The following is a 27,615-nucleotide window of genomic DNA, read 5'->3' as shown; positions in this document are numbered from 1 at the left end:
CGGGCGGGGGAGGGGAGCGCGCTGTCCCGAGGTGTCAGGCTGAGGCGCATGCGTGCGGGGCGGGCCCGGCCCGGCCTATATATTGGGTTGGCGCCGGCGCCAGCTGAGAGCCGAGCGGTAGCGGGTCTGGCGGTGAGGAGGTGCTGGGTGCCGGGGCTGCGGGAGGAAAGAAAGCCCCGCCGGGCCGATCCCTCCCGCAGGCGGGAGGGCTGAGAACCAGGTGGCTGGGGGCCGTGGGTCCCCGCGTTCCGTCCCTGTCAGGACCCTTGGCAGGAGGCTGGGGGGCGGCGGCGGATGGGGGCCGCCCCTAAGTGGGAGCCACGGAAAAGCCCCTCATTCTGGGGGCTCCTCTCCCACCCTCCTCTGGGAAGCTCTCCTGCGGGGGAGAGGATGTGGTCTGGGTCCCCTCCCCGGGGAGGAAGGTTCCCGACCAGCCCCGTCTCCCCCGATCTTTCCTCCCTTTTCTCTCCCCGGCCCCCCATCTGGAGCTGGGGTCCCGGTGGCCCCCGAGCGGCGGGCAGGACCCGACAGGGCCGGGGAGGAGGGAAGGGGCTGGAGGACGTGACACCAGTCTCAGTTCCCTCCGCCCCCTGCTTCCCCGCCACTGCCGCGCTCCAAATTGGCGCGGAACCGGCTTCTCCACAGCTTTTCGCCTCCACAGCCCCCTCTCCGCGCTCGTCCAGCACGGGAGGGGCGGCGGGGGCGCGGGCCGGGCCCCGCTGCGGGTGTGCGGAGGCCGGGGTGGAGGACCCAGAAAAACCCGTTTGGGGGGGAGATGTGCCTCCCTGCGCGTTCAGGGTGCCGGGGGTGCTTTGTGAATTCTGGAAGACACCCGCGTCGCGGCTGTGCCTTCCGTTGAGGAAATGCAAGCACGCGTCCACGTTAATTACCACGAGAGGACGCATATCGACAGAAGGCGGCGTGGAAACACGGCCCGGGCCGCCTTCTGAGGGACGTGACCCCGAGTCGGCGTCTGACGGGCACCTGGACAGCATGAATGACAATGTACTTGACTCGTGTTCCCTCTCCCCCCTTCAGAGGTTCCACACACCTGGAAGAAGAGAATGTCAAGACGAAGGTAACATTGTTTGTCTGGGAGACGTGTTTCAAAATTAACTGCTACCTTTGACTTACTAGTTAAACTTGCTTCTTAAAAATTCCCCACAGTAGCCGTTTACAAGCTAAGCAGCAGCCCCAGCCCGGCCCGACGGATTCCCCGCAAGAAAGCCAGATAATCCAGGCCAAGAGGAGGAAAACAGCCCAGGTGCTTTAAAGAGAAAAGAAAGCGGGAGGGAGGAAATTCCTTGCTGGGACCTTAGTTTACCAGTGCTCTCTTTTATATTCCAGGATGTCAAAAAAGGAAAAGAGGAGGTCACCAAGAAACATCAGTATGAAATTAGGGTAATGCGGAACTGGGTTTGGGTTTGGGTTTGGGGGAAAAATGCAGGATAGACGAATAAGAATGGAATTGTGTGTTTATTGCTTTGCAATAGAGATTCCTCTGCTCCTTTTACTTTTCATGCCCCTAGAGGTCAGCAGGAAGGCGCTTATTTTTGGGTGGTTTATATGTGCCTGGATTCTACTACAGCTGCAGAGTAAGTGTGCCTTGAAGCAGCTGGTTCCTTTTTGTAAATCCCTCCCTCTTGGAGCTGCCTGGTGCACCAGGGCCCGCCTAATCTGTCCGATATACTGCTCTTTGTTCCCTCGCAGTCTACAGTAGAGGATCCTAATAGCTGCTTCTTGGGCATAAATAGGATGTGAGATCACTGACAGCCTAACACCCAGCCCCTTGCTACCTCTTCTTCCTGTGTGTTGTACAGAAGGCACTTTAGAGACAAGCGATTCCCTTTGAAACCAGCATTACTGTGGAGAGGAGCCTGAGTAGCTGATTCCCCTTGATTCCATTTCTAAGGTTTTGCCTTCAAGTATTCAAAAGTATCAGAGGAGGCTTAACTTAAAAAAAAGATTTTTTAAAAAGGGCTTAAAAAATATTGCTGCTACTGCTAGATACAAATGCTATTTTATGATCTTGAAAGAGGTTAGTATTTTAGACTACAGATGTATTTTGTTATTACTCTCCTCCTCCAATACTTAATGTCTTTTATTACCAGAATTGCATCTTGTTACCTAAAACATACTGTTGCTGTTTCCAAAAATTGACATGAGTTATATGGCTTATTTATAAAATATGGGTGTCAAATTAGCTAATTATCAACTATGTTAGCTAAAACTATAGACTGTATAGATATAATTAGTTTTCATTTATGAAAGATTTGATAAAAGCTAAGGTTTCCATTACACAAATATTCTTTTTCTTTTCATGACAGAATTGTTGGCCACCTGTATTATCCGGGGGGGTCAGTCCTTGCATTATCATTGAAACACCCCACAAAGAATTAGGAACAAGCGACTTCTCCAGATTTACAAATTATAGATTTAAAAATCTTTTTATTAATCCATCACCTTTGCCTGATTTAAGGTAAGAAAAATTTTGGTAATTTAACATCAAAGATTAAAATTGGTCTTACTGATTTAGTGCATGTCACTATTTTATCTTTTACCTTCATTATAAAACAGAAAAACTTGTAAAGATTGCTTTCTTTACTAATAAACACATAATTTTATCTGAGAGTAATGCTAATTGCACATGATATGGTATTTAAAATATTGATTCTATAAAACTTTTATTTGCTTGCTGAGTACTGTAAGACTTAGCAGGAGTTACTTTTTTAATGGAGTTTAATTTGTCTAAATTGTTAAGATAGAAGCATTTTAACATGTACAACTTTTTTTTTTCTATTTTAAAATTTATACCCTTGTTTCTTACCTTGAGGCTTAAACTCAAAGGAAGTTTTAAAATTGATGTATCAATCCTATTTATCTCTTACCACACTTAGTAAGGTCTATACTATACTTATTCTTTTTCTAGTCCATTAGTATGACTAAGAGGTAGTTTTTTGTTTTGTTGTTTTTTTAGTTGGGGTCTCTGCCACCCAGGCTGGAGTGCAGTGGCTCGATCACAGCTCACTACAGCCTTGAACTGCTAGGCTCAGGCAGTCCCCCCGCCGCAGCCTCCAGAGTAGCTGAGACTACAGGCATGCACCACCATACCACACCTGGCTAATTTTTAAATATTTTTGTAGAGACAAGGTCTTGCTATGTTGCCTAGGCTGGTCTCAAACTCCTGGGCTTAAGCAATCCTCCCTCTTTAGCCTCTCAAAGTGCTGGGATTACAGACATGAGCCGCTGCACCTGGCCAGAGGTACAGTCTATACAAACTTATGTTTGACTTTAATAAGCAGATTAATGGAATCAGACACTTAAACTCACCAGTTCCTCTTCCCTTGTACTCTACCCCCCCTTACCCCCACTATAGGTTCTGCTGCGTTCATACACTTTAAGTATTTAACTTTTTAGTACTGCTCTTGAGAAAACAGTTATCTTTTAACAGCAACTTTGTAAATTATAAATAAGTGGGACTAGAAAGCACTCTTTTGAAATCTGCCAATTTAGGTTGACATAGTCCAGGCTCTCATTGTATTATTTCAGACTTCTGTTTATTTATGCAAAAGAGATGGTTTCTAACAATTATGGTAGAAAATTTTTCCTAATTTAAGAGCTGCTTTCAAAAGTTGAATTTCAGTGTCTGAAAAGCTGAATTTATTCTCTGTGAAACAGATAGCTTTGTATTATGTAGAACACACAATTTAAATTCTTTTCTCCCCCTTTCCATAGCTGGGGATGTTCAAAGGAGGTTTGGCTAAACATGTTAAAAAAGGAAAGCAGATATGTTCATGACAAGCATTTTGAAGTTCTGCATTCTGACTTGGAACCACAGATGAGGTCAATACTTCTAGACTGGCTTTTAGAGGTATGTTCCAGCAATATAAATTTCCTTTGTCTCTGTATGATAGATATTTAGATGTAAATGTGCTTTCCATTGCTAGTGAGCCACCTCTTTTGGGACACTTACTATAGTTGATGGTGCCCACAGTGAAAAATGACTGTAAGAGTAAAATCTTAAGGACAAAACCACTACTACATAACAAAACCCAATTCAGAATTCTTGGCATCTGTGGCTGTTACAGTGCACCAAGCACTCTGTTCTAGGTGCTGAGGATATTCAGAGATGAATGGAATGTAGAGTTGACCAGGTTTTGGATTCTGCTATACAAAGTGAAGAACCACAGCTAGGCTTCAGAACCCTCCGAAGTCCTTGTCTGCATTACCAAAATCAAATTGTGACTAGGAATCCTGATTGCTAGATCCCAAGCCTTAGTGAGCTTAGGATATCTGGAAGCCCTAAGGCCTCTAGGCTCTGGGTAGCCTCTCTTCAACATACACTTCTATTCCTGTCAGAAATACACTATACCATTAATTTCAAGGAATAACTGCAATCCTGAGACCCCTACAACAGGTTCATGTCACAATGTTCTTTCTTGCTTAGGCCATCTTTTTTCTCTGAATAATGACTCTAAAATTAGAGTCTCTAAAGTTATTTTTGAGGAAATGATTACTTGTGTTAATGGCAAACTAATTTTCCTCCAGCCTTGTACATTTACTCTGTAGTCTGTCTTTTTTCTTTTTTTTTTTCCTTTTGAGTTGGGGTCTTACTGTGGCGCCCAGGCTGGAATGCAGTGCCTCTGTCACGGCTCACCACTGTGTCAACCTCCCGGAATCAAGCGATCCCTTCTGCCTCAGCCTCCTAAGTAGCTGGGACTACAGGCGTTTGCCACCACACCCAAGCTAATTTTTTGTGCAGATGCAGTCTCACTATGTTGCCTAGACTGGTCTTGAACTCCTGTGCTCAAGCAATCTTCCTGTCTTGACTTCGCAAAGTGCTGTAATTACAGGTGTGAGTCATCACACGCAGCCTGTCATCTATTTTTAAGGTAGACAGAGATGGGAGAAAGACTGTAAGCTTTTTGGTGGAGTAGCTCATGGCAGAATAGATCTCAGAAGCTATCAGAAACTTTTTTTTTTTTTTTTTGAGTTGGAGTCTCACTCTGTCACCCAGGCTGGAGTGCAGTGGCACGCTCATGGCCACTGCAGCCTTGACCTGCTGGGTGCCAGCGATCCTTTCACCTCAGCCTTCCAAGTAGCTGGAACTACAGGCATGCACTACCACGCCCAGCTAATTTTTTGATTTATTGTAGAGAGAGGTCTCGCCATGTTGTCCAGGCTGGTCTCGAACCCGCAGGCTCAGGCAATCCTCTCGCCTTGGCCTCCCAAAGTCCAGGGATTTTATAGGCTTGAGCCACCGTAGAAACATTTTTAAGACTATAAAATGCTACCATTTTACAGTAATCTTTTTCCTTATTCTGAATAGAAGACAGTATTTTAATCATGTGGGTACAAGAAGACAGTTGGGTTTTGACTTTTTCTGTCTAATGCTCGCAGAATCAAATGAAGCACAATTATGTTAATTTTTAATTTTTTCCTTTTATGTTATGCTGATATTCATCCGATTATCATATCCAGTTTATTACAATTTTCCCTAAGTATGATTAGATATACAAAAATATGCAGAATAAATAAAATCCATAAGTGTTAAACTCTACTTTGTCTTGTATATTCTTTCAATCTGAGAATGCAAACCTGGTTCAACATCTGAAAATCTAATTTATTACCTTAATAGCTTAAATGAGAAAAATCCCAAGAGCTCAATAGATATGAAAGTTTTTTGAAATTCAATATCCATTCTTAAGACACGTAGTAAACTAGGAAGAGATTTTCTTAACATATTGTTTATTAAAAACTTATGCAACTCTGTCCCTCTATTTCCTCATCTCCCAAATGGGGATAATGGTACCTATTTATGGAGTTACTGAGAGAAGTAAAAGCTTTCCGTATAAGCATGGAAATGACAGATATTACTTTATTATTATTATTATTATTAATGACTGCTAAACATTAGGGCAATTCCCACTAATGTCAGAAAAAGATTTTGTGTAACACCATTGTTATTCATTCAGTAGTTGTCTATAATTTTTTTCATGTGTGTGAGTTGGAGTCCCACTGTTGCCCAGGCTGGAGTGCAGTGGCACACTCATGGTCACCGCAGCCTTGGCCTGCTAGGCTCAGATGATCCTTCACCTCAGCCTTCCAAGTAGCTGGAACTACAGGTGCACACCACCATGCCCAGCCAATTTTTTGATTTATTGTAGAGACGAGGTCTCACCAATTTGCCCAGGCTGGTCTCGAACCCCTGGATTCAGGCAATCTGCTAGCCTCTGCCTCCCAAAGTGCTAGAGTTACAGGCATGAGCCACTGCCCTCGGCTTCTTCTATAATTCTTAACCAATGCAGTAAAATATGAAAAATGTGCAAACAACTACAAAACTAGTAAGATTAAATGAGGATGGCAATAGATTTGTTTATCCTGGTAGTACATATTAATTTTTTTTTTTTTTTTGCCTCTCCTATGTTAGCTTTTTATCAGTCTGGCTTAGAAGTATTGTAGTCTTGAATGCTAAGACATGACTTTCTAATTTGGAGAAATTCAGAGGCTAATATTTAAATGTCTGGATTCTTCTGCAGGTATGTGAAGTATACACACTTCACAGGGAAACATTTTATCTTGCACAAGACTTTTTTGACAGATTTATGTTGACACAAAAGGATATAAATAAAAATATGCTTCAACTTATTGGAATTACCTCATTATTCATTGCTTCCAAACTTGAGGTAAGTTCTCAAAGTTTACCTATAGTTATATTTATTCCAAATTTAGTTTTTGGGGGTTTTTTTGAGTTGGCACACTCACGGCCACCCCAGCATCAACCTGCTGGGGCTCCGGCGATCCTTCAGCCTCAGCCTTCTAAGTAACCAGAACTACTGGCATGCACTACTGCGCCGGCTAGTTTTTTTGGTTTTTTAAAAATTTTATCGTAGAGATGAGGTCTCACCAAGTTTCCTAGGCTGGTCTCGAAACTGCAGGCTCAGGCATTCCACTCGCCTTGGCCTCCCAAAGTGCTGGGATTATAGGCTGAGCCACCAAGCCTGGCCAAATTGTTTTTTAATCAACACATTAGTTCCAGAGGATATTATTATTTTTGATATTAACTCGTTAGTAAAAGTGAGCGGTTTTATTCTCCTCAGTACATCATTCTGAACATTATGAGTCTCTAGTTTTGATTCTGGGCTTAGTATCCAGGTGAAATGTTCCATGGCTCATTCTGCTAAACAAAACACCAATACTGTCTTTATACACATAATTATGGCACTTGCATTCAATAGAATGACCTTTCAAAAAAAAAATAGCCAATCAAGCAGAATGAATGCTATGTTGGTTAGAATAACGGTTTATCCAGCCTATAAAATTTCTGTTATCTGATGGTGGTGCCGTGATAGAAGGCAACTTCTTTCCTGCCTGAGATTTTTCTTAACATAATCTCAATCTTATTTTTCTTAAACAATATATTACTGATATAAATACTTTCAACTAAAATTTTTGCAGCTGGCATCATTTTGATGGTAGGATAGGGACTGTGATTACTATCCTTAAGTGTATTTCTTTCTTTCAAATATATCTTTTGAGCTTTAAGAGCTATAATTTGGCACATAAATTTGTATTTTGTTCATCCTTACCTGAAATCATACTGTGTTCCAGATACCTTTCTAGACTAAAATCCTGATCTTTAGCCTGTTCTAATTTGTGACAAGCATCTTTTCCAATCCTTTGATTGTTCTAGTTGTTCTTCTGTACTAACACAGGCCTGTTGTCAGCCAAACTGCACAATGTATGTTTTCATTAACCATATATTTTTGTACAAGGGTAAAAGGAATGTTTTTATAGTTTCTAGACTTTATTTGTTGGGTGTTTCATTTTTATCTGAGCAACATATTAGGCGATCTTAAAACAAGTTTGACTTTTTGTTTTTTCACTGAAGTGACTTGACACTCTAGTTGTTTATTAACCAAAATTCAAGTCAATTCTATGAATAGAAGCCTTGATAATCAATGTAATTGCTAATTTAGATACGAAAATCTTAAAAGTAAGATTGTTTTTGCTATAGAATTATTTTACTGACATTTACAATCACTTTGTGAAGCTGTCCTTAAAACTGAAGGCTGGTTTGTGTATACAGCCTTGTGGTTTGTATATTCAGAGCGTCCCTTACTTACCGTGGTTCAACTTATGATTTTTTGACTTTATGATGGTCCAAAAGTGATTTGCACCCAGTATGCTCATGATGGGATTATGTCTAAATAAACTGGAAATATCTTAAGTCGAAAACATACTTTCTACTTATATTTTGAACTTACCATGGGTATATCAGGACGTAGATCCATTGTAAATTGAGGAGCATCTGTAATTCTTTTAATTTCAATCTCAATTGTGCTTAATAATAAATTCCAATTTAAAGGAAATCTACGCTCCTAAACTCCAAGAGTTTGCTTATGTCACTGATGGTGCTTGCAGTGAAGAGGACATCTTAAGGATGGAACTCATTATTTTAAAGGTAGTAATTATGTCTTTATTTCTAGTTGCAATTTAGAAACATAGTAGTTATAACCAAATTTTACATACTACAATGTAAATAGTCAAAACTGAGGTGTTTTAGTGTTAGGATCCAATTCTAATAAGTTAATACATCAAAATACTGATGGGGGAGTGGGGACACAACATCAATAAGGGTACTTGACTTCAAACTAGGCAATATGGGGACCAAAGGGAGGCCCAATCTTTACCTGTACGATGACCACTTGTATACCTAAACCTGAATTGTACCCCACATCTTTAAAAAAAAAAAAAAAAAAAACGGGGTTATGGATGGTAGGAGTATTTACTTAACCTCTGAATTCTACTGTAATGTGGTACACGTGCCAACATTCATTAACAGGCATTTTAAAATTTTGTTAACAGGCTTTAAAATGGGAACTTTGTCCTGTAACGATCATCTCCTGGCTGAATCTCTTTCTCCAAGTTGATGCGCTTAAAGATGCTCCTAAAGTTCTTCTACCTCAGTATTCTCAGGAAACATTCATTCAAATAGCTCAGGTACTGACATTTTAATTGAACATATGGTAATATTATAGTTAATTATAGGTTTATTGTGTATAGAGTCTTAAACAGTCTATACAACAAAGTAATGACATACTGAATTAAATTCACTGTAATTTAGAACACAGTTTAATTCTGTAACGAAACTTTTTTTTTTTTGAGTCGCGTCTCACTCTCTCACCTAGGCTAAAGTGCAGTGGCATGCTCATAGCCACTGCAGCCTCGACTTGCTGGGCTCAGGCGATCCTCCCACCTCAGCCTTCAAGTAGCTGGAACCACAGGTGCATGCCACCACGCCTGACTACTCTAACAAAACTTTTGACACATAAAATTCTGCCTCAATGTTTATGTTGCTTAATAACTCTAGAAACAAAGTCTTTAAACTTTTATGAATACTTAAAGAGTCCAAACTTAAGAGTTAAGTATCTCTTTTTGATATAAAATTGGGAAAAGTGCTGGGCTCGGTGGCTTAGCCTGCAATCCCACCACTTTGGGAAGCTGAAGCAAGTGGATTGCCTGAGCCCACAGGTTTGAGACCAGCCCAGGCAACTTGGTGAGACTTCGTCTTTACAATAAATAAAAAATGAGCCAGGTGTGGTAGCACGCACCTATAGTTCCGGCTACTTGGAAGGCTGAGGCAAAAGGATCACCAGATCCCAGCAGATCGACGCTGGGGTGGCCTTGAGTGTGCCACTACACTCTAGCCTGGGTGACAGAGTGCGACTCCAACGCAAATAAAATAAAATGGGGAAAAGTATTTTTTAGCCAGTTGTATTTAAGCTGTAATGGCATGAAATTATTCTATATGATTCTCTTAATATGTTTATATTTGAATACACAGGGTACCTGTTCAAGTTATATATTAGAATTAAAATCATCCTATTTTTTTAAAACTTCAATTCAAATTAAACTCTAGGCCAGCATATACCAAGTATTATTCATTCATTTATCTGAGTCAGGTCTCACTCTTGCCCAGGCGGGAGTGCAGCGGCACATCATGGCTCACCTGGACACAGGTGATCCTTCCACCTCAGCCTCCCAAGTAGGCTGGAACTACAGGCACACCACTATACCCGGCTAATTTTTAAAATTTTTTTGTGTAGGCGAGGATCTGATCTGTTGCCCAGGCTGCTCTTGAACTCCTGGGCTCAAGCAATCCTCCTGCCTCAGACTCCCAAAGTGCTGGGACTACAGGCATGAACCACCATGCCCAGCCCAAATATTTAATAAAGTAACTAATTAGAGGAGGAGGATCCCATTCTTTCTTGCTTACTTCTCATAAGGCTGCTTATTTGCCATGCAGAAAAGTGAAGAAAATGATTCTAATTCTTGGTAGGATGTGAAAATCTTACATATGGAATAAAAAAAATGTGGCACTTGGGATAGAGTATCAAGTCACCTAGTTTAAAATGTGCATTTTGAAACTAGACATTATGAATACTAAAATTAAGTCACCAATAAATATATTGGAATTGGTTCATTTAGTAAAATTTTTTAATAAAGACTTAATAATTTCTTCATTTAGAATCCATAGTATCCCAAATTGTCATAGGCAGCCAGCCATACCCTTTCATAGAGAGGATACATCTTTGATAAGCTGATAAATAACCTGGAAAGAGCTTCTAGAGGTGTATAATAGTAGTATTTTACTTCCAATTCCCAACTCTTCTCCTGTTTCTACCTTCTGGACCAATGAGGACAAGCATAATTTAACTTCACTGGACAACTATCATCTCAAACCTTTGAAATCAAGCCCTTCACTTAAGCAATATACCATTCCAGTGCTACTTGTTCTGCTCTCTTATTGCCTGGATTATACTGCCTCTTAACTAATTTCACTGCTTATAAATATGTTCCCTTCTAGTCTGTTTCACTGCAGTCTAAGGTCTCTTTCTTAAAATGTAACTTTCCTGATTTAAAATTTTCTAGTAGTTTCAAGAATCAGCCTATACAGTTCTGACTTCCTAAACACCCTTTATGATCTAATCTAGACTATTCCTCTCTCTAGCCACCACCTCCCCTCTTTTTTATAAGAAATGAAGGAAAGGTACTCCTTGCTTATTTCATACTTTTCACCTTAGGAGTCCTGAACTACTGTGAACGCCAAGTAATGTTCTATACCTAGCACATTCTCTGCCTCCCAATCTCCCTGTCTGCCTTATCTTTTAAGACTCATTTAAGGCATCAGAAGCCTTCACTGTCTTTTTCAATCTGGATATGGTGCCCTTCCTGCTAGTTTGTATCACACTGCATCGCAACAGTCCTTCCTAGTCTTCCAGTTACTCCTTGACCTATAATGTCAAGATTTGACTTCCTTCTGGTTGATGGTTTATCTCTGGATCTCTAAAATCTTAGCAAGAGACATATAGTACTCATCCTTCTCCTAAATTAACTGTACTTTTGTTTTTTCTTTGTAAGCTTTTAGATCTGTGCATTCTAGCCATTGATTCATTAGAGTTCCAGTACAGAATACTGGCTGCTGCTGCCTTGTGCCATTTTACCTCCATTGAAGTGGTTAAGAAGGCCTCAGGTAAGACTCTGTATTTTGTTGTCTTCTTACCTGTTGACAACTTTTTTTTTTTTTTTAGTGGGAGTCTCACTCTGTCACCTAGGCTGGAGTGCAGTGGCAAGCCTCTATCTGCTGGGCTCAGGCAATTCTTCTGCCTTACCCTTAGTAGCTGGAACTAACTACTGGTGTGTGTACCACGCCCAGCTAATTTTTAAATTTATTGTAGCAACAAGTTCTCACCAAAGTTGCCTAGCCTGGTCTCAAACCCCTGGGCTCAGGCAATCCTTTGCCTCCACCTCCCAAAGTGCTGGGATTACAGGCCACCATGCCCAACTCTTGTTTATAACTTCTAATGGGACTGTAATCTGTGAACTTTAATGTCCTGCTAAACATGAATTTAAAACATTAGCAGAAAAAAATTTGATTATTGTCCTGTTAGAAGTATTTTCCAATCCTTGCTGTTAGCTATAAACAAAAAATAAGACCAAATGGAATTTAAATTCATTTGGAGTGTATTAATATGATTATGGTTCTGTTTTAAGAGTTCTTTGGGATTTGACAATATTTGTTTCATATGTACAAAGTGCTAGTTAAGAAGTTCTTGGTCGGGCACAGTGGCTCAAGCCTGTAATCCCAGCACTTTGGGAGGCTGAGGCGAGAGGAATGCCTGAGCCCACAGGTTTGAGACTAGCCTGGGCAGCTTGATGAGATCTCATCTCTACAATAAATCAAAAAATTAGCCAGGCGAGGTGGTACGTACCCATAGTTCCAGCTACTTGGAAGGCTGAGGTGGAAGGATTGATTGCCTGAGCCCAGCAGGTCTAGGCTGCAGTGGCCTGAGCGTGCCCTTGCACTCCAGCGTGGGTGACAGAGTGAGACTCCTACTCAAAAAAAAAAAAGTTCTTAAGTTCTTTTATCCTTCAAGATAGTCATGTTATAAGCATAATGTGAAAGTAATCATTTGTTTTGATTTGCTAAACTTGACTCTGATTTGTTTTGGTGTCTTTTAAAAATGAATTTTAAAATAACTACCTCAAAATGTAGAAGCAGGAAGAAATACATCAGGCATATGTAAGACAGTTGTCTATGTACAACCTTCACATTTTTGTTTTTTCTATCTAGGTTTAGAATGGGACAACATTTCAGAATGTGTAGACTGGATGGTGCCATTTGTCAATGTAGTAAAAAGTGCCAGTCCAGTGAAGCTGAAGACTTTTAAGAAGATTCCTATGGAAGACAGACATAATATCCAGACACATACAAATTATTTGGCTATGCTGGTATGTTTTTTGGTCTTGCTTGTGTATCTACTAAATTTAGAATACTATGGAATACTACTTCAGGCAGTCATATAAGATGGTAAGGGGAAAGAAAATACTAATGGGCACAATGATCTAAAAATGTAGAAGAGTTAATAAGATTACTCTGAAGAAAAAGCAAGATCTGTTAAGTGTCTAAAGATCAATGCCAATAGTCTAGATAAATCTAGGTATATATAGTACATAGAAACAAATACACACACACATTACTGGCAGTTCAGATTGTTGAACCTTCAGGATATAAATACTCACAGCTATAAAGACATAAAGAGACCACTATATTAGGCCTGAATAAGTACCCTGGTTTGACTCTGTTTTACTATATCAATGCATGATTTCTCCACATGTATAGGATGAAGTAAATTATATAAGTACTTTCAGAAAAGGAGGACAGTTGTCACCAGTGTGCAATGGAGGCATTATGACACCACCGAAGAGCACGGAAAAACCATCAGGAAAACACTAAAGAAGTTAACTAGGCAACAAGTTGGAATTCATCAAGTACCAAGTGGAGTTTGAGTTAACTGAACTACTAGTTTTACAGGAAAATGGTGCTGTGATTATCCTAGCCAACTCAAGTTACACTGCCATTCTTTGACTTAAAAACTTAAAATTGGCACTAAGGAATAAATTTAATTAATTCCTATGTTAGCTGTTAAAGAAACAGCAGGACTTGTTTACAAAGATGACTTCATTCCCAGGATAGAAGCCAGCCATGATTTATGCCATAAAAACTCTTTTTTTTTTAAATCCAGCGAGACTATGTTTATCTTGATAAACTAGGAATTTTATCATTGAAGTTTCGGACTAGATAAGTGCTTTAAGGTTAAAGGGTACATTAAGTGATATAGTACTTTGAATCTAGCTTTTAGATTCTCAAAATTCCTACACTCTTGACTAGTGCAATTTGGTTCTTGAAAATAAAATTTAAACTTGTTTACAAAGGTTTAGTTTTGTAATAAGGTGACTAATTTATCTATAGCTGCTATAGCAAGCTATTATAAAACTTGAATTTCTACAAATGGTGAAATTTAATTTGTTTTTTAATTAGCTTATTTGCCTTGCCATAACACTTTTTAATCAGTAAGACTTAGAGGAACCTGGTATTTAACCCGTGCTCTAAACAGTGGGAGTACCAAAGAAATTACAAACAAGATAAATGCTGTGGCTCCTTCTATGTGGGGGCTTTGTTTGACATATAGGTTGCTTTATAGTAACTTTTTTGTACATCACAATTTGGGTGAAAAACTTAAGTACCCTTTCAAACTATTTATATGAAAAAGTCACTTTATTACTCGAAGATATCCCTAAGGATTTTTAAAATTTAGTGTGACTAAGGCTTTATTTATGATTGCAAAACTGTTAAGGTCCTTCTTAAATTCCTACATTATAAGGGCAGTGTCAAAGTGATAAAGCTTAACACTTGACCTAAACCTCTATTTTCTTAAGGCAGAAGAATATTAAATGTATACTGATTCCTAGAAATCTATTTATTAAAAAAGAAAAAACTTGACACAAAAACTTGCTGTATACAGGCTAGCTACTGCTCCATAAATATTTTAAATTAGTCTTTCTTAAGAAAAAAAGTCAGCCTCAAAAAGTAGACTTAATTAAAAAACAAATACTAGATTGTTAGTTCATCTTGTTACCAGACATGTGAATCTCTTCCTTCCTTCGAAGAAACTATAAATTTAAGCTATTCTTATGGTATGAAGTTTTCTGTACAGTTTTTGTTTTTAAACTAATATTTCACCATTTTATCTGAAAAGAAAACACCACTAAGTATGTATATATGTATTATATAAACTTAATTTTTTAATACTGTTTATTTTTAGCCCATTGTTTAAAAAATAAAAGTTAAAAGATTTTAACTAACTGCTTAAAAGTAAAGTTTTGCCATTGCTTGGAGAAACTTTTTTTTCCTTCTCTGCGCTGCCAGCTGTAACACTTCTTCTGGGTTGCTTGCATTCAATTCTGTCTGGCCAATGGCTTTGATCTTCCAAAACAGAAAAGTGATGTTATTAGAGGTTTGGTCAAAAATAAAGTCTTTCTGGTACACATAATATAAAGCTACCTACATGCTAACACTGATAAAGTTAGTTTAATGATTAACTGAACCTCTAATTGTAAAATCCAAGAGTTGTGGAAAAAATTCACATAAAGATTGACTATAGCCACTCTTAAGGAAAAGATGAACTGCTAGCCTTAGTTTATGGTATTATCTTCAGAGGCATTTTAAGTGAATCCATGTACACTTATCTGACTGAAATCAGTAAGTAAGCTTTACATGGTAATTAGACACAACACATTTTTAAAATTAAGGTGCCTACAAAATAGTTTGAAAAATCACAATTCATGTTTCAGGGCTTCCTAAACCCTTTTTTTCCCCTTCCCCCTTTAACAGACAAGATCTTGCTTTGGTACCCATGCTGGAGTGCAGTGGCACAATCACAGCTCACTGCAGCTTTGAACTCCTGGGTTCAAGTGATTTTCCCACCTTAGCCTCCTGAGTAGCTAGGACTACATGCGTGAACCACCATGCACAGTTAACTTCTTTTACTTTTGTAGAGATAGGGTCTCACCATGCTGCCCAGGCTGGTCTCAAATTTCCAGCCTCAAGTGATCCTCCCTCCTTCAGCCTCTAAAAGTACTGAGCCACCACACCTGGTCTAGGGCGTCATCTTTTTAATGTGTAAAATTAGTTGCTCAGCACTAGAATAGCATACTAGTGGCTCAACTTGTCATGATTAGAAAGAAGTGCCTTAACCTCCTAAATATACACATTGGTTTTCTGCTATGGAGTATTTATTTATTTACTTATTTATTTTGAGTCAAAGTCTCACTGTTGCCCAGGCTGGAGTGCAGTGGCACACTCACAGCTACTGCAGCCTCGACCTACTGGGCTCAGGTGATCCTTCCACCTCAGCCTTCCAAGTAGCTGGACTCAGTGTCCCCATTCCCAAGACTGTAGCATCCATGAGCACAGGAGCTGGCCAGTCTTTTTTTCTGGTTTATCCCAAGCATGTTAAGAGGCAAGGAAGATACTGAGAATGGAAAAGTAGAAAGAGGACAGGGTGCTTACCAGGGGAAGGTCTAAAATAGAACCTGAAAAGAATGCAGACCACTGATTAGTGGCAGATAAAATGATCAAAAGAGCTGAGGGTTTAGCTAAAGTTGGAGACTGTGGTTTAGTAGCGGCACCAGTTTGTACTGGTGGCCCAGTTGTAGGACTGTTTCCAACAGGACTCAGTGGCCCAAGAAAATAAAATGAACAATTTCCTGAACTTATTCAGGGTTAGGACTCTCCCAGGTGAGGTAAAGGACAAAAAAGCAAAGGTGCAGAAAATACTGGTCTAAGAGTAGTTGTGTCACAATCATAGTTAGCAGGGGTTCCCAAACCTGGTTCATCATCAGACTATCTGGAAAATTTGGATTCCAGGGTCCCACCTCAGACCAGCTGAATCAGTAGCTCTGAGAGCACACAGACTGGTATCTGCTGTACTCGGGGTGAGGAAGGAAGCAAAGGAAGATGGAGGGGGCTAACAGAACAGAAAAAAAACTGGTCATAAACCTGAACACCTCATTGATCATGAGGAGCTCGGGAACAAGAAGTTGGAGGAGGATAGATTATTGGCAGATAGTGGGCTACAGTAGAAGACCTTATGTAGAATAATTTTGGTCTCTGACAACACAAACTACTCTTTGACAAAACTACTCCAAGTGGAACTAGCCTGCATGTTCTTTTTCCTTTAAAAAAATAAAAATAAAAAGGGTGCTATTATTGTTTCTTTTAAACAATGGGTATAATTGTTAAAGTGATTGAAAAAGCAAAGAAAATATCTTTGGTGATACTGAAGGGGCAATTATTAGACAAGTAAAAATGGCCATAAACTTTACAATTTTTTGGCTATGAGTAATTCATCTATTCAGTAACTCTTGAGACTCTTATTATGTGCCAGGCACCATTCTAGGTACCAAGTATGACAAAACCAAGTCCTTACCCTCATGGGGAAACAGACAATAATAAATAAGTAAATATATACTGTTCATAAGTGTTATGGAGAAAAATCTTAAAAGGAAAATGAGAATAAGAGTACTGGAGGGGAAAGAAAAGCAGGAATTGTCACTTTATAAGATGGTTAGGAAAAGATGATCACTAAGAAGGTAACAACTAGCTGGGCTCAGTGGCTCAGCCTGTAATCCTGCGCTTTGGGAGGCTGAGGTGAGTGGATTGCCTGAGCCCACGGGTTCGAGACCCGCCTGGGCAGCGAGACCTCATCTCTACAATAAATCAAAAAGTAGCTGGGCGTGGTAGCATATGCCCATAGTTCCAGCTACTTGGAAGGCTGAGGCAGAAGGATCGCCGGAGCCCAGCAGGTCGAGGCTGCGGTGGCCGGGAGTGGCCACTGCACTCCAGTCTGGGTGACAGAGTGAGACTCCAACTCAAAAAAAAAAAAAAGAAGGTAACAACTGAGGAAGAAGAGACCTGAAGGAGGCTGGATGTTTCTGGAACAGAATGTCAAAGGCCCTTAAATGGTGACTGTTCTTGACATGTTCAAAGAACAACAGGGAGTACTAGTGTAGCAAAAGTTAGCAAGGGGGAAAGTCAGATGGGCTAGAAGCTGTAATATGTGGCTTGGCAGGCTGTTGTACTCATTTGAGCATTTGGAGCAGAGAGAAATGACATGATCTAACATTCTAAAATACAAAACGGTGAGATGGAATAGCTCAAATGATCAAAAAAGGATCCTTTAAAAAGTAAACACTAATAACTAAATTCTGGCAGTCCTTAGGCACACAAAATCTTTTTTGTTGTTGTTGGTTCAAATCTTAATTGTTCAATATACTGGAAACTATATCACTGAAGAAAGGTGTAAGGTGACTTACTGCAATTTGTCTTTTATCTGTTTCTCCTCTTTTATGATGAAGATCTAAATGAATCAGTTAAGAAAAAACAAATCTGATATTAACTATCATGAGAGAATCTCAACTGTTTTTCAGTTTTGATTTGGAAAGTACACAACAGTAAATACTCTTTATAATTTACAGAAATGAATTGTTCTAACTTCACATACTCTGATGAAAGGATACAAGTCAAGTATTCCAAAATGGTAACATCCCATATGTAGTCATAGTAGGAGTCCATAGCATCATGACTAAAAAAGAGAGTTCAGTTACTTCCTCTTTCTTAAGCAGAAAAATTTCAATTTCAATATTTTTTAAAAAAAAACATACCTGTTTTGTTCTTGTAGTGATTTAAAGGCTGTCTTATAGTCAATTTCTCTGAGGAACTGACATAAAATTGCCACCTACATAAACAAAAATTTGACAATAGTTTTATGTAATGACAGCTCGGCTGGTTTTAGAGGGTAATCTTTAATTATTCTCACATGAAGAATATACTCTTTAAGAAGCCTTGTAAATCACGCTGAATGGATCAGCTCATATTTATGAATTCCATCCAATTTTAATTTCAAAAACTTTCATTCAAGTGTCTGACCAATATTTTCTTCCTCAGTGACGTAACCAGATTTTTAGAGCTTTATTTGGAAAAGTTGGCAAAAAGTCAGTTCAGAAAACTGAACTGAAGGGAATAAAAAATGGCCAAGCAAAAGTGTCATAACTAGCTGGTTGTGGTGGTACATGTCTATAACCCCAGCTATTCAGGAGGCTGAGATGGGAGGATCATTTGGGGTCAGAAGGTTAAGGCTACAGTGAGCCATGATCATGCCACTCCAATCCAGCTTCGGAAACAAGAGTGAGACCCTGTTTCAAAAAAAAAAAGGCAGGGTCTTATGACTCATGCCTGTAATCTCAGCACTTCAGATAAGCCGAGGCATGAGGAATGGTTGAGCCCAGAAGTTTGAGACCAGCCTGGGCAACAAATGAGATCCCACCTCTACAAAAAATAAATTGCTAAGTATGGTGGCACATGCCTGTAGTCCTAGCTTCTCGGGGCTGAGACAGAAGGATAGCCTGAACCCAGATGTTGAGGCTGTGGTGAGCCATGACTGTGCCACTGCACTCCAGCCTGAGCAACAGAGTGAAATACCAACTCAAAAAAAAAAAGAGTGTTTTAACATACAAAACAAGCAAAACAGAAGTTCATTTTGGATAACCTTAGGCTACCAGTGTGCTTAATGTAGAAAATAACTAAATCAATCAGGTCATACCTTTCATCTCTTTAAAAAATATTTTTAATTGATATAGTTCACAAGCCATAAAAGTTACCCTTTTAAAGTACATGAGTTTTATTCACAAAGTTGTAAAACCAGCACCATTATTTAATTCCAAAACATCTTCATTACCCTTCTGCCCCCCAAAAACTCCATACCCATTAGCAGTCACCCTCCATTCTCTTTCCTCTTAAGCCTCTGGCAACTACCATTTTACTTTCTGTCCCTATAGGTTTGCCTGTTCTGGGCACATCACATGAATGGAATCATACAATATGTAGCCTTTTGTGTCTAGCGTTTTTTACTTAACATAATCTTTCAAAGTTTATTCATGTTGTAGCATGTGTCAGTAGTTAATTCCTTTTCATGGCTGAATAATATTTTACTGTATGGATATACCACCTTTCGTTTAGCCAGTCATCATTAGCCATTCCTAATATCGTCACAGATATTAGGATTGTTTCTACTTTTCAGCTTTTAAATAATGCTGCTATGAACACTCGTGTACTTTTTTCTGTGGACAGGTTTTCTATTATGTATATACCTAGGAGGAGAACTGCTGGACGATATAATTCCTATGTTTAGCTTTTTGAGGAACTGGCAAACTGTTTTCATGAGGCTGCACCATTTTATGTCCTTACCAGCAACATATGAAGGTTCTAATTTCTTCATATTCTCACCAGCACTTCTTATTAGATGTGTTTTGATTATAGTCATCCTAGTGAGTATGAAGTGGTATCTCATTGTGGTTTTGACTGCATTTCTCTAATGAACATTGTACTTATCTTAAGTATAAGAAAACATACTTGAAAAATGCTTCTTTCCCATTTAGGAGGTTTAATGGTCAGTGTTTCTAATCCATACTTGTCATTTTAGTTTAAATTTTATAAGCTACTAAAAAAATTTAAAGAACATGCCAAACTCCTACAGACCATACATTTAAGTAATTTTGATATGGGAAAGCTAATTTCCAGTTCAATCCTTTATATACATTACAAAAAATATCATACATTAAAATAAAACATCATATTATAAACTAACCTGTGTGTGGCAATTCAGCAAAGAACAACATTTTATCATTCGCTTAATTACCTACAAAAATAAAATTCTGATTATCTGCAAAAGCCATTAAACATTCATTGCAACAAATGTACATCTCTGGTACAGGATGTCAACAAACAGGGAGCTGTGTGTGTGGGGACAGAGGATATACAAGAACTCCACACTTTCTGCTCAGTTTTGCTGTGAACCTAAAGAATTTTTAAGTCATATTTCAAAAGTCATTTATCCTAAGAATTAAAAAGATACCATTTGTTAAGTCATGATACTAGCGTCCTAAATCAGAAGTAACAACAACGCATATCAAAAGAAAATAGACAAGCCAGGCTCGGTGGCTCAGCCTGTAATCCCGCGTCTTTGGGAGGCTGAGGTGAGTGGATTGCCTGAGCCCACAGGTTCGAGACCCGCCCAGGCAACTTGGTAAGACCTCATCTCTACAATAAATCAAAAATCAGCTGGGCATGGTAGCGCGCGCCTGTAATTCTGGCTACTCGGAAGGCTGAGGCGGAAGGATCGCTGGAACCCAGCAGGTTGAGGCTGCGGTGGCCGGGAGCGGCCACTGCACTCCAGTCTGGGCAACCGAATGAGACTCCAACTCAAAAAAAAAAGAAAAAGAAAATGGACAACATTTGATATGAGAGGCAGGAAATGGGGAGAAGTAGGTCAAAGGGGCCACAAACTTGCAGTTAAGTATAATGAACAGTCAAGATCTAATGTACAGCATGAGAACTACAGCTAATTTGTTGCATTGTACACTAAAAATTTACTAAGAGAGTAGATATTAGGTGCTCTTATTACAAAGAAAAGGGTATCTGGAAGATGATGGATATGTTTATTTGCTTAACTGTAGTAATCATTTCACTGTGTACAAAGTACTGGGATTGCACACATGAACCCTAATTTTGCCCAGAATTATTTTGTGCTGGGCAAAATTAGAGTTCATGCCTGCAAACCCAGTACTTTAAAAGGCTGAGGTGGAAGGATCACTTAAGGCCAAGATTTCAATACCTGCTTGGGCAAAATAGCAAAAATACCAAGACCTGACTCTACAATTAAAAAACAAAACAAGCCGGGCTCGGTGGCTCAGCCTGTAATCCCGCGCCTTTGGGAGGCCAAGGTGAGTGGATTGCCTGAGCCCGCGGGTTCAAGACCCACCTGGGCAACTTAGCGAGACCTCATCTCTATAATAAATCAAAAATTAGCTGGGCGTGGTAGCGCACGCCTGTAGTTCCAGCTACTTGGAAGGCTGAGGCGGAAGGATCGCCGGAGCCCAGCAGGTCGAGGCTGCAGTGGCCGGGAGCGTGCCACTGCACTCCAGCCTGGGCAACAGAGTGAGACTCCAACTCAAAAAACAAAACAAAACAAAAACCAGAACATTATTTTGTATGCCTTAAATATGTTTATTTAAAAATTAGAAAAATGGTCAGGTACGGTGGCTCAAGCCTATAATCCCAGCACTTTGGGAGGTCAAAGCAAGAAGACTGCCGAGCTCAGGTAAGATCAGCTGGGCAACTTGGCGAGCCCTCATCTCTACAATAAATCAAAAAATTAGCCGGGCATGGTAGCACATGTCTGTAGTTCTAGCTACTTGGAAGGTCGAGATGGAAGGATCACCTGAGCCCAGCAGGTCGAGGCTGCGGTGGTTGTGAGCGTGCCACTGCACTCCAGCCTGGACAACAGAGTTCAGAGTCCTACTCAAAAATAAATAAATAAATAAATAAAAATTAGAAAAATAACCAGGGATTTAGTAAATGGAATCCTTATGACTTGAAAGCTAAATAAATACTGGTGGGTGAGTCAGTAAAGTAAGAAATCCAAGGATATTGCTCAGGATTTAAGCTTGGATAACTCAAATGGTTAAACAAAGTGTTTGGTATTTTGGAGCATGGGTTTTTGCTTTTTGTTTTTGGAAGGGCAGGCATGTTTATTAGGAATATTATGAGTTTATTACTTTATGGTAAAGTAAGGCACTGAAATTAGTTTGGGGCAGGTTGAATTTGAGGTATTTGGGGAAATCAGAGCAGTAACAGGAGTTGGAAATAGGGACACTGAAAATATGGACAGCAATCTGGTCTACAGCCATGAAATTGGACGTTACAATCATATACATGGAAATGGGTAAGTTCAACTGAAAAAGGGCCCAAGAAGAGCATGTAAAGGTAAGCAAAAAGAAAACAAGCCCACAAAAACAATTTACCTGGTCTGTATAGACATCTGGGGGCACAGCCTTATTAAAGAAATCAGAACACACAGCTCCTGCCTGGAGGTAATAGTGAAGAGCTGCCGAATACTGGTTTGTTGCTGAACAGAAAACAGATCAAGCGTTACCTATCTGGATATAGCAGTTGAAAAAACAGTGTCTCTTTATATTTATTCAGGACAACACTGAAAATAAAAAACTGCCATTTTTAAAAAAAACCACACTTAAGAAGCAATATAATAAATTTTTGCCTCATAAAACTGATTAGCCAAAACTTTAGCTCAGATTTCTCACCAAATTTACCGGTACGGAATTTAGTATTTGGAAATATTCATTTCTCAAGTGTTCAAACTGGAAATATATCCTAATATATCAGCATCAGCATATCTATTCTGCCAATAGATACTAAGAACTCGATAAATTCTTTTGGAGGCTGAAGGTAGAAATGAGCATTAAAATCAGCATTTGCCTAATATAATCCAGAGGAGAGGGACACGCTGTAGGTAAGGGTACAGATGCACGCGTGCTACACTGACTGGCTCAGTGTGTGCCTACCCTACGCCGGCAGGCGTGGGTAACCCATTGAACCCCATTCGTGATGGGGCTCAGGGATTGCAATTATTCCCCATGAACGAGGAATTCCCAGTAAGTGCGGGTCATAAGCTTGTGTTGATTAAGTCCCTGCAGATGAAACAAGACTGCCTGTGAGTCAATTTCTGTGAAAGCTGGATTTAGACACATGGGAGTGCATTACACTATTCCTTTACCTTTATATTTTGAACTTCCTCTTTAAAAAAATCAACTCCAGCCAGGCTCGGTGGCTCAGCCTGTAATCCCGCGCCTTTGGGAGGCTGAGGTGAGTGGATGGCCTGAACCCGCGGGTTCGAGACCTGCCTGGGCAGCGAGACCTCATCTCTACAATAAATCAAAAATTCAGCTGGGCATGGTAGTGCATGCCTGTAATTCCAGCTACTTGGAAGGCTGAGGCGGAAGGATCGCCGGAGCCCGGCAGGCTGAGGTTGCGGTGGCCAGGAGCGGCCACTGCACTTCAGTCTGGGCAACAGAGTGAGACTCCAACTCAAAAAAAAAAAAACAACTCCTAAAAAATTGATCCTGAAATGATGCCAGTCAGAAATTTTATTTGATCTATATTTGAAAATCTCATATCAAGTTGGAAAACCCTATCACATACAATTTATTGGGGAAATACAAATAATTATCAAGAGTACCTAGAGAGATTTTACAATCTTTAAATAAAAATTTTGCAAACAAACCTCACCCTTATTTCTTAAGAATGTTTTACCAAGCTGGGTGCGGTGGCTCATGCCTGTAATCCCAGCACTTTGGGAGGCAGAGGCAAGAGGATCACCTGAGCTCAGGGATTTGAGACCAGCCTAGACAACTTGGCAAGAACTCGTCTCTACAATAAATCAAAAATTAGCTGGGCATAGTGGCGCACACCTGTGGTTCCAGTTAATTGGAAGGCTGAGGTGGAAAGATTGTCTGAGCCCAACAGGTTGAGACTGCAGTAGCCATGCCGCACTCCAGCCTGGGCGACAAAGTGAGACTCCAACTCAAAAAAAAAAAAAAGAAAGCAAGAAAAAAAGGATGCTTTACCAACTTACATGAAAACAATATTCTATTTTTAAAAGACAGAAAAAAGGTAGTCACATAAAATTAAAAGCACCTGAACCACAGGTTCTATATCCAAAATGCATAAATACAACTAAAGTTTTACTGTCTTAATTTTACCAAGAAGGAAGAATAAATCTCTAGAATAAAACTTAATATAGTAATAAAATGAGTAATTTTTTTATATGACCAAAGTTTCTTAGGAAAAAATGTATAATATATTTGCTTTCACTTCTAAAAGTGCTATAAAAACAAAACACGAAGCAACCAAACATTTCACTTACCAAAATAAATGTCTGCTTGAATAATTAACCAGGAATGGTTGTTTGGATTTATACTGAGTGTATACCGAACTAGCTCTTTCACTGTGATTGCCACAGCTTCGAAGTCCACAGATTGGAGGCTAAAGAAAAGACACAACATTAATCACTATTTTAAAAGCTAACTTCAGACTGGGCATAGTGGCTCACGCATAAAATCCCAGCACTTTGGGAGGCTAAGGTGAGAGGATCACTTGAAGCCAGGAGTTTGATATCAGCCTGGGCAACACAGAGACCTCATCTACAAAAAAATTTAAAAATTAGTTGAGCATGGTGGCGGGTACCAGTAGTCCCAACTACTTGGGAGCCTGAGGGGGGTTGGATCACCTGAGCCCAGGAGGTCAAGGCTACAAGATCATGCCACTGTACTCTCCAGTCTGGGTGACAGAGCAAGATCTCACCTCTACAAAAAATTTGCTGGGTGTGCTGTCATGCGCCTATATTCCCAGCTACTTAGGAGGCTGAGGCAGAAGGAGCACCTGAGCCCCAGGTTGCGGTGGACCATTATCGTGTCATTGTACTCCCAGCCAGGCAACAGAGTGAGACACCAACTCAAAAAACAAACAAAAAATAAAAGCTAACTTCGAATTCCATACATGTATGAGTACTCATTAAAAACAAAACATGGCTGGGCATGGTGGCTTAAACCTGTAATCCCAACACTTTGGGAGGCCAAGGCGAGAGGATTGCTGGGCCCAGGGGTTCCAGACCAGCCTGAGCAACATGGCGAGACCTCGTCTCTACAATAAATTAAGAAAAATTAGCTGGGTATGGTGGTACACGCCTGTAGTTCCAACTACTCGGAAGGCTGAGACAAGGATCACCTGAGCCCAGCAGATCAAGGCTGCGGTGGCCGTGAACATGTCACTGCACTCCAGCCTGGGCGAGAGAGTAAGACTCCAACTCAAAAAAAAAAAAAACCCAACAAAACAAAAAAGACTCAGTCAAAATTTAGGTGAATATAAATATAATGCTAATATCACTAAGAGTAAATATGTAAGAACTATCAAAACAACAAGTATGACAAAATGTGATAACTTTTTTTTTCGCTTCGATGTCACACTCTGTTGCTCAGGCTGCAGTGCAGTGGTATGATCACAGCTCACTGCAGCCTCAACCTCCTGGGCTCAGAAAACAGCCTCCAGAGTAGCTGGAGCTATAGGAATACGCCACTAGGCCTGGTTAATTTTTTGTTTTTTTATAGGCAAGGTCTCACTATATTGTCCAGGCTGTCTTGAACTCCTGAACTCAAGCAAACCTCTCACCTCGGCCTCCCAGAGTGCTGGGATTATAGGGATGAGCCACCATCCGTGACCAATAAATTAACTTTTTATAAGGGGTTGAAAACAATCTGAGTTTTGCTTCTTTTTTCCCCAAATGCCAAAGGCAGACTATATCACATCAAAAAAGAATCTTTACATCTTTGATAAATGTTTGAAGCACATAAAAATAGTAGGATAAAACCCTTATCTATGCTTTTAGCACAATTTACAGGCAACAAAAGAAAAGAGACAGACAACAACATTTCTCCAAGTGATTTTTAAGTTCTGTTATCTAGAAAAGTCACAAAAAACAAGAGTAACTGGTCACCCTAGATTAGCAGTTTCACTGACCCTAATAGAGCTGGGGTTGAATGTAGCAAGTAGACCACTTTCATGCATTCAGCAGCAATAAAAAGTCAAGAAAAGGGTAGGGAACATATAAGGACTATCAAATAAGACTTAGCGGCTGCTCTGAGTTTGGTTAAATGTGGAATCTTGAGGAACAGAATTAGAAGAGGAAAATGCGAGGACAAAAGCCAGGTCAGCACCCAAAGCAGTAAAGCATAGTGGTAGAGAACACAGGCTCTGCATTCAGACACACAGAGGGTCAAGTCATGGCTCTGTTACCTACAAGATGAACTTGAAAAAGGACTTCTGCTGTCCTGAGGGGTTAGATTTTAGCCTAACTCACCACTGTGCCAAGTACAGTGGGAAAGAAACTGTGGGATTATTAGCAAATTCCCAATTGCTAATACTATTTTACAGACATTTATAAAATTTACAACTCTAAGAAATCTATCTACATATCAAAGAGTTGGTTTTAAAATAGCAATACTTAATCTAGCATGAGTCTCAAATTCTTGGATTACTTTTCTTGGAATCAATCAAGACTCTTGCTAGAGAGAAATACTTGTTCTGGACAAATATTTAGTAATATTTTACTTTCTCTGGGTCAATTTACATAAAAGTACTTTTTATCAGGAAGATAATAATTCAGCCTACTATGTGCCAGTTCTTATTCTAAATATCTAGCTCAGAAAATGTATACTAACCTTTAGTAATCACAATTCTGGAGTAGGTTCTAGTCTTATACCAAATTTAGGGATAAACAACTTGGCACAGAAGGCAACTTGTATAGTCATATGGCAAACAGAGAGGCTGGGTCTCTAGCCCTGTGTGCCTGGCTCAGAGCCCTACAGAAAGCCATTCTTGTGTCTCGTTTATAAATACACACTGGAAATCAGTCTTACAGTCTAACCTTAGGCCAAAGAAGTGATATCAAAGAAGTAGCAAATAGGCTGGGCATAGTGGCTCACACCTAAAATTCCAGCACTTTGGGAGACGGAGGCAGGAAGACTGCTTGAGCCCAGGGTTCGAGACCAGCCTGGGCAACATAGTGAGACCTCATCTCTATAACTGCACTCCAGTCTGGGCGACAAAGTGAGACTCCAACTCAAAAAAAAAAAAAAAAATTTAAAAATTAGTCAGGTTTGGGGGCAAACACCTAAAGTTCCAGCTACTTAGGAGGCTGAGGCAGGAGGATCACTTCAGTCCAGGAGCTGGAGGCTACAGGAAGCCATGACTGTGCCACTGCACTTTAGCCTGGGCAACAGAGTGAAACTCCAATGCAAAAAGAAAAAAAGAAAAAAAAATTAGAAACAGATTACAATGGAACCTGCAGTTAAAATGCTATGGAGCATGTACATCGGATTGGTACTCCTTTGGAAAACGAGCCTCACTGAGTAGGGTCACTCATCCACTTCCATCCTCCAAATCCCTGTGATTCTCAGGTAATGAAAGCAAAACTGAGTATTTCTTAAAGTAATTAAAATTTAGTTTAGTTCCTATGGCAACTAAAGGGGGTTGGGAACTTTTAACAGTCACAAAAATTTATGAAAAAGCAAATCACTGGGCACGGTGGCTCAAGCCTGTAATCCCAGTACTTTGGGATGCTGAGGTGAGAGGATTGCCTGAGTCTAAGGGTTTGAGACCAGCCTGGGCAACTTGGTGAGACCTCATCTCTACAATAAATCAAAAAATTAGCTGGGTGTGGTGGTACATGCCTGTAGTTTCAACTACTTTGGAAGGCTGATGTGGGAAGACTTTCCTGAGCCCAGTAAGTCGAGGCTGGA

At 39.9% G+C, this 27,615-nt stretch overlaps 2 protein-coding genes across 3 annotated transcripts in view; one reads left to right on the top strand and one right to left on the bottom strand.

Annotated features, from left to right (window-relative positions):
- The first annotated feature begins 52 nt into the window (after positions 1-52).
- Positions 53-14,724, top strand: CCNE2 (cyclin E2). Of its 2 annotated transcripts, none has more exons than XM_008074646.1 (12): positions 53-132; positions 1,039-1,078; positions 1,168-1,264; positions 1,348-1,401; positions 2,328-2,479; positions 3,736-3,871; positions 6,540-6,686; positions 8,369-8,464; positions 8,869-9,003; positions 11,425-11,536; positions 12,638-12,795; positions 13,187-14,724. In XM_008074646.1, exons 2-12 carry the CDS (start codon positions 1,065-1,067, stop codon positions 13,298-13,300), a joined length of 1,215 nt encoding a protein of 404 aa, XP_008072837.1. In that variant the 5' UTR covers positions 53-132; positions 1,039-1,064; the 3' UTR covers positions 13,301-14,724. The 2 variants fall into 2 exon arrangements, with proteins under 2 accessions (XP_008072837.1, XP_008072838.1); XM_008074647.2 differs by having other exon boundaries at positions 114-132; positions 1,171-1,264; positions 13,187-13,300.
- The window catches only part of LOC103277251 (integrator complex subunit 8), a 57,082-nt gene continuing 43,910 nt past the window's right edge, over positions 14,444-27,615 (bottom strand). The window contains exons 19-25 of the mRNA XM_008074648.2: positions 24,186-24,304; positions 22,267-22,370; positions 20,052-20,102; positions 18,070-18,143; positions 17,926-17,990; positions 17,722-17,765; positions 14,444-14,830 (exon numbers count right to left, since the gene is read on the bottom strand). Of these exons, the coding sequence (XP_008072839.1) occupies positions 14,714-14,830; positions 17,722-17,765; positions 17,926-17,990; positions 18,070-18,143; positions 20,052-20,102; positions 22,267-22,370; positions 24,186-24,304 (574 nt within the window). The 3' untranslated portion in view covers positions 14,444-14,713. The remainder of the gene's footprint in view (positions 14,831-17,721; positions 17,766-17,925; positions 17,991-18,069; positions 18,144-20,051; positions 20,103-22,266; positions 22,371-24,185; positions 24,305-27,615) is intronic.

This window comes from Carlito syrichta, unplaced genomic scaffold, assembly GCF_000164805.1.
Source record: "Carlito syrichta isolate Samal-C Ts95f unplaced genomic scaffold, Tarsius_syrichta-2.0.1 Scaffold316804, whole genome shotgun sequence".
Taxonomy (NCBI): domain Eukaryota; kingdom Metazoa; phylum Chordata; class Mammalia; order Primates; family Tarsiidae; genus Carlito; species Carlito syrichta.
This window is presented reverse-complemented; position numbering and strand designations above follow the sequence as displayed.

Coding starts and splice junctions, on each gene's coding strand:
- CCNE2 (XM_008074646.1), top strand. Junction 3,872..6,539: donor TTCTAGACTGGCTTTTAGAG/GTATGTTCCAGC, acceptor ATTCTTCTGCAG/GTATGTGAAGTATACACACT. Junction 12,796..13,186: donor CAAATTATTTGGCTATGCTG/GTATGTTTTTTG, acceptor CCACATGTATAG/GATGAAGTAAATTATATAAG.